General features: G+C 43.2%; 1 protein-coding gene across 1 annotated transcript in view; it reads left to right on the forward strand.

Moving 5' to 3' along the window:
• Positions 1-10,139, forward strand: part of TTC34 (tetratricopeptide repeat domain 34) — a 71,871-nt gene extending 61,732 nt beyond the window's left edge. Inside the window, exon 8 of the mRNA XM_066607387.1 lies at positions 7,408-10,139. Coding sequence (XP_066463484.1) covers positions 7,408-7,929 — 522 coding nt within the window. The 3' untranslated portion in view covers positions 7,930-10,139. The remainder of the gene's footprint in view (positions 1-7,407) is intronic.
• Positions 10,140-11,101: the final 962 nt, after the last annotated feature.

The raw sequence follows: 11,101 nt of genomic DNA on the forward strand, positions 1-11,101 counted from the left end.
TGTAATCTAGAATGTTTCCATTCACTGCTAGCAACCAGCCATTCTGAAAATGTGAGAAATGGAGAGAAGCAGGGTGTATATCATAAAGCTACATATTTTTTTGTTTTACAGTAAAATTCCTTTAATCTGGTAACAATGGGATCCTTGATGGGTGCATCAAATATTTAATATTATTGGACAATCAGAGAAAAGTATTTAAATTCACAAATAAGGGTTATTTCAGAAGAATCAGATTCAAGATTAAAATTATTGAACCCTTGTTTGCCAAATTTACAAACAATGAACAATTTAAATCGCTCAAAGCAACTAATATAGCAATTGCTTTCTCCAAATTCCACACAAAATGCCACTTTTAACCCCTTAGTAACTGACCATATGTTTTTTTATGGCAGTCACTAAAGGGCCTTATTCCTGTTCATTCGCTGTTTTTACGATGCTGCATGGGTTGCCTAGCATTGGTGTCCTGTGCCAGAGGGAGTGAGGGCTCGGCTATCTGATGACAGAGGGGAGCGCTGTACACACTGAAATGAGCTGTAGATTTGCAGCTGATTCCTATTCAAAATCTGCACAAATGCCGCAAATTTCACTGCAGAATTTTGCACTGCGGAAAAGCTACATCAGTAAATGCCCTTAGGCGTGGTTCAGACCACGCTTCTATAGCAACCAATAGGTTGTTATGGAAGCGCTCACATGGAGTTTTTTTACCAACGCAGATTTTGTGCTGGTAAAAAAAATAGGACAGCGAGTGCCGACTCACCTGTCAGCTCCGTGCTGCGGCGCCGTCCATGGTGCTGACCACAGGCCCCTATGGGAACTGCAGCAGCACTCTGCTCACAGCACAGACATGTGAACGGGCTGCTCCACGGAGCACAGAGAAGCTCGTTCACTGCCGAATTCCTGCACGTCAGCAGTGTCGTTTACACGCTGCTATAGCAGCGTGTAAACCACACTCGTCTGAACGAGGCTTTAATGTTCCTACAGATACAGCTGGAAGTGCACAAATTCAAATTTAAGGGAACACTGGCTACAGTACCTGGATGTGGCAGAAATAGGAAGCTACCACCGGCTGCCACCAGATTGCTGAGGAAGCAAGTGGTAAAAACCCTCAAGTGACTACAAAACACCTGCAGCAGGATTTGGTGGCAGCGGGCACTGAGGTTTCTGTTTGCACAGTAAGTTCTTCATGCCCAAACTCCAAGACCCGCACTTCCACTGACACAAAAGCACAAGAAAAGTTGGCTCTAGTATGCTCAAAACCATTTAAATAAAGCACAGAAGTTTTAGAATATCTGTTTTATGGAGTGATGGAACAAAACTGGAAGTGTTCAGGTCTGTGGATCAGTGATATGTCTGGAGGAGGAAGAATGAAGCAGATGCTGAAAGAACACCCTGCCTACAGTGAAGCATGGCGGTGGCTTGGTGATGCTTGGGGACTTCTTTGTTTCCTCTGGCACTCAGAACCTGCAGTGTGTGGAGAGCAGGATGGATTCAATGAAGTAACAGGAAATACTGTGAGAAAATGTCATGCCTTCTGCGAGAAAACATTGAATCTTCCAATAGGACAATGATAGCTAGGATACTTTAACATTCACTAAGGCTTGGTTTCAGAAGAGGTTTTGGAAGATTCTGGAGTGGCAGTCACAGTTGCCTGACTTGCACTCCATAGAACGTCTTCATTGGGATCTGAAGAAACTGGTTGCAGCACACAAACCCAAGACTATTAGTGAACTGGAGGCCTTTGCCCAGGAGCAATAGGCTAAGATTCCTCAGCTGTGAGAAGCTGCTGTCTGGTGATGCATCACATCTGCAGTAAGTCATAACAGTAAAAGGTGCTCCACAAAGTATTAAAGATGCTTGTCATTAAGGAGCTGAATAATCCTGAGACTGCAGTAGTCATTGAAAGTGGCATTGTGTGTCGAATTTACAGAAACTGCTTGTTAGATTAGATTGTGATCAGCTTCTAAACTGTTTGTTTTTTTGGCTATTTAAAGTTTGTAAATTGGGCAAATAAACCTAATTTTCAATAAAGGTTGAATAATTTCAGTTCTGCATTGAAGCAAATACAGGATTGTCGGATTTTCTACATTATTGAATACTTGATTAGAGGAATTTCATTAGAACATAAGTAACATCTATGAGTCTAAGGCTTTATTCACATGAGCGTATATCGGCTGCCATTGGCATTGTGGGCTCGGCGTATATGCGCCGGACCGAGCCATCTGAATGGGCACACAAACAGCAGATTTGTGCTTGACGTTCACGTGTTTTTTACGCCGCCAGCGGGCGAACATAAAAACGCCAACGCCTGTGTGAATAAGCCCTGAGAGCAGAGACCCGCGTTGCAGAAACCATATGCGGCCACACTCTGCTCACCCACAGTGACCAATGGCCATAAAATTTTACCAATAAGAGGTCAGCATTAATGACAAAATCAGTGGCCTCCTTGAGTGGGTGAAATGGTTTACCGCGTTGTGTGATTGTACCCTAAAACCAAACAAGAGGTTGATTAATTTCAATCAACACCTCATCAAATATCTTCCTAGAGCATATTTGGGGGTTCCCATGATCTTCAGTGCTCTTGCCCATAGGCCAGCATGCCCCAACAGCCTGCAGCTAGAGAACTGCAGATTGGCAACTAGAGATGAGTGAACGTACTCGTTTCGAGTAATTACTCGATCGAGTACCGCTATTTTCGAGTACTTCAGTACTCGGGTGAAAAGATTCGGGGGGCGGGGGGAGGCGTGGGGGCGCGGGGGTAGCAGCGGGGAACAGGGGGGAGCCCTCTCTCTCTCCCTCTCCCCCCCACTCCCCACTGCAACCCCCCACTCACCCACGGCGCCCCCCGAATCTTTTCGCCCGAGTATGGAAGTACTCGAAAATCGCGGTACTCGGGCGAAAAAGGGGCGTGGCCGAGTACGCTCGCTCATCTCTATTGGCAACCATTAACTTTAGAGCTGCCAAAATAGAAACACATTGGAGCTCGGGGTCCTTTCCCTTCATTTGGATATTATTTCCTCTGTTACCAACACATTTGTTTTTGTTAAGTTCACTTGAGGTCAGTTTTCTGACAGCAGCAATAAAGACTTCATTAGGATCTCGAGTGTTTTACATTGAATTTCATATGGAAATTTTTAGGTTCTGCAATCACGGAGCACTCTCCATAAATGATAATTATCCAAGGTTTTAGCATAGAATTGGATTTTCGAAAGTTCACTGTAAATGAGAATGCGCACGATAACTCATGGCAAAATGTCTTAAAGACAACCTGTCATAGATTTTTGTTTTTGTATTTAGACTAATGGCAGGATTCTTTAGGGCTTGTCAACAGCATTCCTATCATGCCATTTTTTTAACAAGTCAGGTTCTGTACCAATTTTGCCTACCAATTATACCGCACAGTGTAAATTTTTTGCAGTCATTCTTCAGTTGAAGAAATGGTATGCCCACCACATTGGCCAGATGGAGACCAAGAGGACATACTTATGACTTCCATCTGGTGAATGAAGGCCTATGGAAATGTTAAGGTATACACCAACAGCTTTTCCTGAGTGCACAGATGCAATGTGCACTTAGCCCAAAGCATTCTGCCACAAAAATAAAGTTTAGTAATGGTGTACACATTGTATATCGGAGTCACAAAGTCACCAGAGCGATAATGGGGTCATGCAAAGTCACGGAGTCAAAGCTCTTGTCACACCCCGTCCTCTTTGTTGGACCTTCTCTCCTGAGTGTGATTTCAGTGCAATTAGTGCTGACTTCAAACCCTCAAGGGATGTGAATCACAGAGGAATGGGTGTGATAACATCCTTGACTCTGTGTCTTTACAATGCTGAATTTTTTTATGCACAGCGGCACCCCCGCCTTCTGTTTGGCAGGAAACTGCAGCCAGCACCATTCACTTGAATAGATGTGTTCTGCAGTTCCCCACCCAGCAGTAGGATAGGGGATTCCAGAGTTTGGATCCCCACCTTTCATGAGGTTATGGCATATCCTAGCAAAATGTCTTTGCTTTATAAGACGGGGAAATCCCTTTGTAACGATCTGATTCTGGGTTGGAATCTCTTGTTGTAACAGGTGCAGATTGGTAATGTGGTTAGGGAAAGCCAGAGGTTGGTGTACGGGTAGTATCGGTTCACAGTATAAGAAGAGCAGGCAAGTAGCGTAGTCAGTGGAAGCCAGAGGTCGGTACGTGGGTACTATCGGTTTGCAGTATAAGAAGAGCAGGCAGGTAGCGTAGTCAGTTCGTAGTATGGAGGAGCAGGCAGGTGGTGGAGCCTAACTACTGTCTGGGAGCACAATAATCTCACAATAAGGAAGTGGAAGGGCCAGGCTTTTATAGAGCACCTGATCAGGAACACGGCAGAGCCGAAACAGGGAACTGGACCAAGAGCAAGGAAACATGGACAAGGTCATGCAGGGGAGCTATCCAATTCTATGAATAGCTCAGCAAGAAGAGCCGCCACCTGGAGCATAGGAGCTCCTGGGTTCAAGCCCTGATTACCCTTGAAATTCCAAATTTTATCACTCTATTGCAGGTAGCTTAATATTGTCCTCATTTTGTCTTAATCAGACATATTAGAGGGAAAAAATTGGGTGTTCAGTCTTTTGAGTTAATGTGACATCATTGACTCTACCCTTCTAGATGTCAATGATGTCACAGGAACTGAGATTACTATATTAATACAGTTCAATATGGGTTGTCTTGATAAGACAGCCATTTGTCAAATCTTGCAGGGGATGTTGAGGCGAGTTGGGGCTTCTCCTACAACACCCACCCCATTTTTAGTCGAGCCAAGAGTTATTGGGCACAACGTTCTGTTCTGGTAGATCTAGTGATCACTGAGTATCTATTGATCTGTAATTAATAGGTGAGATTTATTACAGAAAGCAGGAACATATGTGTATAGTAAGCAGGATTGGAGGTAATGTTTTGGGATTCTGGTTCCATGTGTCGCGATGGCCATTTTGTGGGAGGCACCCCCCACTGGCTGTACCACAGTGAAATACTGGGATAATGGTGAAGGGGTGGTCTCTGCTCTCTGGTGTGATGATATAGTGTAATGAACTGCAGCAATGGACATTGGCAAGAGTGCAAAGCATAATTGTAGAAGGGAAGAAGGAAAGCAGTTTGCAGGGTCTCGTTATTTCTGCTCATTAGTTTTCAGATTCCATCCTGCCAGTGCTTGATCCGTCGATGAATACAAGACGCGATTCAGTCACATGATCCTGTTAATATTGTTAAGTATGCAAGACGCTGAACTGCTCTGCTCGTTAACTTGACCCCACTTAATGGCTGACAGCTGGTTAGCATGTTCAGATCTGCAAACATATTTCTTAGAAATCCATTACAGGACAAACAAGACCAAAGAAATCCAACACAACTTAGGATAAAACTTTGCTTTTTAAAAAAACAACAACAAAAAAACCAAGTATACAAAGGAGGAGCGCCGTCACTTACAGGGTATAGACAAGAACATCCTCAAAACAAGAAAACTGAATTTTTCTGGCACGGTTATGAACTGGAGGAACTATTTTGGCCATCCATGAGGCACCATGTCCTTCTCTTAAAGCAATAGTGAGGACACAATTGTAGTCCTTGTGTGGCGCAGAGTATTAAGGCAGCAGAAATGCAGTCCTAAGCTCTCATTCACGACCTGAAGGTTGTGAGTTTTGTAATGTAAATACTAGTTTTCCTTGTAATTTTACTGTAGGGAAACAAAGCGATACCGGGGACCCATTGACCTTAATGGGCACCCATTGTTTTCAGTAGAGTTGCGAGCCGTCCTACTATATCTCCACCAGGTTTAAAGGCCCAAAAGGGCATGACATTTATTTTCTATTCCTCACCTTTGACAACTTTTATTAAACTATGATTACATTTTTTTTTCTCCACCTAGGCTAGATTACATGAATACCAGCAACTTAATCATCACATGCCTTTATTTCTTAATATGCTTTAATGGGAAATTTGTATTAAGCACTTTTCTGTTTCTGTTTTGCGAAATTCACAATGGACTCTAATGTGTTACTTGAAAGGCATAAATAAACAGAAAATAATCTTATCTAGCTGGGGAAAGGCTTCTGTGCATGCACCTGTGCAATCATGGATTGTGTGACAAGCACTCACTGCATGAAGGGCTTTTAGCAGCTAAATTGATGCTCGACATGTACTCAGCAGCTGCCTTTCTTTTCTTCCCTGTTCTTAATACCGAGCAGGTTTTAAGGTTTGGGAAAGTAAATTAAAGCAAACTAGTCATGGTAGAGTCTACAGCTAAGTCCCAATGCTAAATGATTACAATCAAGTGAAAATAAAAACAGCTGAAGTACCGCACGTTGTCCACCAGAGGTGCTGAACAGCAACCTCCAAACAAGAGTGTAAGTAAGTTTTTGATCTTTTTGCCGTCACCAATCTATTTTTCAATGCCTTGGAGCTTCTTCACATGACCATTTTTGCACACGCAATACCTGGAGAATAGAACACATTGATTTTTTTTACGCGCTTGGTTCTTGTTGGCGTAAAAAAGTAGGACCTGCTCTATTTTGTGTGCATTTTTGCACCAAAGACTCCAAAGAGGCCTAAGGCAGGTGCATAAATGCACACATATATACATGCGGATATGTGCAATACGCTGCATAAATCCGTACATTTCGCCACCTCGTTTGGCTTTATAACCATTTAAATCAGAGCTGGGTGATTCCTCCGCCTATGAGAACTAGCAGTGCCTGCGCAAATTTGGACAATATTGGGCTCAGGCACAAAAGCAAAGCACCCTTGTTTACTGCGCAAAATAGTTGCGCAGGAGTTAGCGTATTTTGCAGTACGCCCGTGTAAAGCTGCCCTTAGCCTTTTCTCTCCTGGCATATACAATGTATGTATCCATAGGGCTCCACTGACCAAACATATTCTAAAACAGTGATCTATGTCTGCATATGTTCTTTTTCTTCTAGATGTGTTAGGGCCTCTTCAGACAAACGTAAAATATACGCGCGTTGCGCCGAGGTGAGCGTTTTTGCACATACGCCAGTCTGAAGAAGCCCTTGTCGAGAGCATTTCACCATGGATTCCTGTAATGTGTATTGTAAATGTATTGCGAACACAGCCTAAATTCTATCAGCTTTGAAAAAGTGGTATGATGGCCACCATAACTGCTTCTCCGATGTCCTTGGGTGGCATATCTGCCTAGTTATACTGCAATACAAGAGCACTGATACACAGTACTAAGGCCAGGGAAAGCTGGGTGACAACTACTGAGTTAAATACCATCATAGCTGCATCCCAGCTTTCCCATAAACAGATAAAACTAAAAAGAATAGCTGAATAGAATATTTAAGAACTGGACTGAAGAGTAAGACTCTGAAGCCACTACAATATCATGAAAATTACATTTTTATGTATTTGCTCTACAGGTGGCAGGACAAGAAGGGCTCGCCTTCACGAAGGAGAACGACCACGACAAGGCTCTGAATTACTTTACACTGGCCATCATAGCCAGTAATAATAATCCTAAATACCTCCGCCAGCGCGCCTCCTGCCTTCTTCATAGGGGAGACTACCAGAGCGCCGTCACAGACATGGACAAGGCCATCCAAAGGCACAGTGCTAATGACCTGAGGACACAGGTGGAGGACTTGTGCTGCAAGGGATACATCCTGCTTCTTCAGGGGGAGGATGAAGCTGCCTGCAAACAGTACATAAAGGCTCTGAGCCTGCACACCTCATTAACATTGTCCGCCATTAGCAATAAACCAGGAAAGTCACGACTGGTGGAAATATTCTGCCATGTTTCACAGAAATACTACGAGCAGAAGCTGCTGGAGGAATCCTGGGAAGTGACTGAATCTGGATTGCTCATCGATGAAACTAATCAGGAGATGAAGAAACTTAAAGCCAAAATTAAAAGAGAAGCATCAGGATGTATTGTCCATTAGTGTACATGTATAGAACTGTAGAGCTATAGAGCATTCTCCAACCCATTCCGGTAATCTTGTCCATAGGTGGCAGTAGTGAGCACTGGTGTGGTAAAGATATTCAACTTGATTGGTATGGGGAATGGATGGTAATGGGTTTTATAAGTGACAACCACCCTGAGCCAGAGCAGCTGTCAAATGCCTTGTTGCCACATAAGATGACAACGATATTATAGATAGTATTGTAGCCCAGAAGCTTCAGGTTACTCCTCTGATTGTCACTTCTCTTGGCAGCTGATACATTGTGCATTACTTGGCAGGGGGTGAGAATGAGCAAATCATTTTGCAATACGAGTACGCCCGTGTGAAGTCGTCCTAAGGCCTCGTTAACACGAGCCCTGTTTTAGTGCATTAGAGGTGCGCAAAGACCTGACATATCTTTGGTGTGTGCTTCCCATAGACTACTATAGAAGCTGGATAACTTGCACCACGCACCTCCAATCGTGTGAATGGTAATTTTCACTGCTAATTAAAATAGCTGGAAATCACCCGTTCACGCGATCTTTAGTGCGGTATAGCTGCGATCTTTTCACATGCCTATACTGCGCTAAAACAGCACTCGTGTGAATGAGGCCTTAGGGGTTATTTAGATGACCGTATATCGGCTCGGTTTTCACGCCGAGCCGATATACGGTGTCCTTGTCTGCAGGGGGGGAGGGGAGGATGGAAGAGCCAGGAGCAGGAACTGAGCTCCCGCCCCCTCTCCGCCCCTTGCCACTATTTGCAATAGTAGGGGGCAAGACGGGGGCGAAGCTAAGTCCTGGCATATATACACCACAGCCCGGAATTCCTTTGGCCAGCATTTAATGTGAGCAAACTGACATAGTTTAGCAGCAGTAGCGGCTGATAAACTCCCTCCCTCCCCATAGGCTTCTATGGGAGTTGCTGATTGATAGCGGCCAAAAGATAGTCCAAGACCTATCTTTTCCAGCCACGTCAAAACATCAGATGGCGTATTTGGCCGTGATGTCCTATCTTTGCCAGCTGCAATGTTTTGACGTGGCTGAAAATCGTCCATTTGAATAAGTCCATTGGAATCAAATGGTTCAGATGGTCGCGATTTTCACCCAACGTTTTAACGTAGCCAGGATAAACCGCTTGTGTGAATAAGGCTTATAAGTGAATGAGAGGGATGAATGATCGCTATTTAAACCGAACGATTAGTGAACGAGCCAACGATGGTTTTTATGCCCGCCTAAAATGAACGAAAAGTAAACGACTTATCATTCCTTGTTCGATCGTTAGCCGCGTTTACATTGAAAGATTGTCATTCATTTTTGCTCATTTGAACCATTTTTTGAACGATAATCGTTCCGTTTAAAGACTCCTTCACACAGGTGTATTTGGGTGCGTGTTTGCGCTCGCTAAATTTGCATGCGCAATATGCAGGGAATGGAACTCATTAATTTCTATAGGTTTTTTCACAATTCCTTGCCTGCAAAAAAAAAAATAGAATACGGTCTATTTTAGGCGCATTTGCACACCAAAACGGCCCCATAAAAAAATATTGGGGTGCAAAAACACGCAATATGCCAAAGCATGCACAAAATACAGTGCAAAACCACAGGGGAAAGAACACATCTGGGCGTCATAAGGCTACATAGCCCTTTAAATCAGGGTGAGGGTGTGTTGGGCACATATGAACAGGCCCTGGATCTGCAAAAAAGTACAGTATAATGGCCCGATACGTATGCAAATCAACTTTGTACATAATTTCAAATACATTGCGCTGAAGCATGCATATTTGCACAAACGTTTGATTGCTTGTTGACAGACACCTACTAGCAGCTTAGCTGACCTGAAACAGTTAGTTATAGACTGCACTGCACTAATGTGAACTCCGAAGTCTACATGTAAACTGTGAAATGATATTGGAAGCTGGACGTGTCCTTCCAATGAATGTAAAAGGATTTAAAATGTTCTCAACTTTTTGTTTATTGCTTTATGTTTTTAGCTTTAGCTATATGTAGGGTATATATTACTGACTTTTTTAAGCCATGGTTTTCTATAATTGGGTGAGAACTATTTTTGTTGCCCTAGGGTGCAGCCCAGTGGGATTGCACCTTTTTAATTAACAGAATGTACCATTTTTGATGTAATATATATACACAACTGTAGCAGACTAGAACCTGCTGTGTGAAATATAAAATATTGAAATATGAAGACTTAATTTAAATGCTTTTTAATCTTTATATTGCTTATCATTACAATTGAAAAAATTAAAGTTGTTTTCCAGGAATCAAGGCCTGCCTCTACCTCTGGTTCTTTTCTTTACTAGTGATATGGTCCAATGTGACCATATTAGCCAATCAGATCCTGTTGCCATCCAATCATCACAGTGTCATGCTATGGTCACGTGACATGACATGTTTATAGATGTAAACTTAGGACTGGCCATGGGCTGAATACAAGGCCGTGATAGTGCAATGGAGAAGAGAGGCCTTATGGGCCCCCTAAGGTTCCTGGGCCTGTGTGCAACTGCATCCTCTGCATCCCCTATAGTTACACCAGTGGCAGTAGCCTTTCCTAGGTACTAACCATGTCTCCAATTGTTCAGATACTTCCAGGGCAGAATAGTATAATAACCTGATATCAGAAGAAATATAAATATGAAGCACATATAAACGCATTGAATTGTTCTGGGGGCTTACTATTAAATAATAGGGACAGAGAGTGATGGTAACTGGATGGTAGTGAATATAATAAAACCAGGAATAGACATTGGAACAGATGGTATGGAACTCAAAGTACAACCAGAGGAATGCTGACCCTAAAACTGTCTCACTCTGCGTTTCTCCTTAATGTCTCCCTGACATTGCCCCTCAACACAAGACCCCACTGACCCTTGGTAGCTCCCAGCTATCCCTACTGTCTAAAACACTATCCCTGAGAGCCAGAAGGCAATGGGGCACAGACAAGAAGCTAAATAAGCAAATGCTGGAATGACCCAAAACAAACAGGAAACAGACAAACCAAAAACTAGTAAACACTGACTGGACTAGAAATCCAAGGAGCAAGACGCGCTGACTGGATAGATTAAACAAGGTACAAAGAACTAGGTACTTATAACTAGAACAAAGAATACTGGATAGGGCACATTTTGTCACAGCTATCAACTGTACCACCCAGTAGA

The sequence above is a fragment of the Eleutherodactylus coqui genome, chromosome 6 (genome assembly GCF_035609145.1).
Source record: "Eleutherodactylus coqui strain aEleCoq1 chromosome 6, aEleCoq1.hap1, whole genome shotgun sequence".
NCBI lineage: Eukaryota > Metazoa > Chordata > Amphibia > Anura > Eleutherodactylidae > Eleutherodactylus > Eleutherodactylus coqui.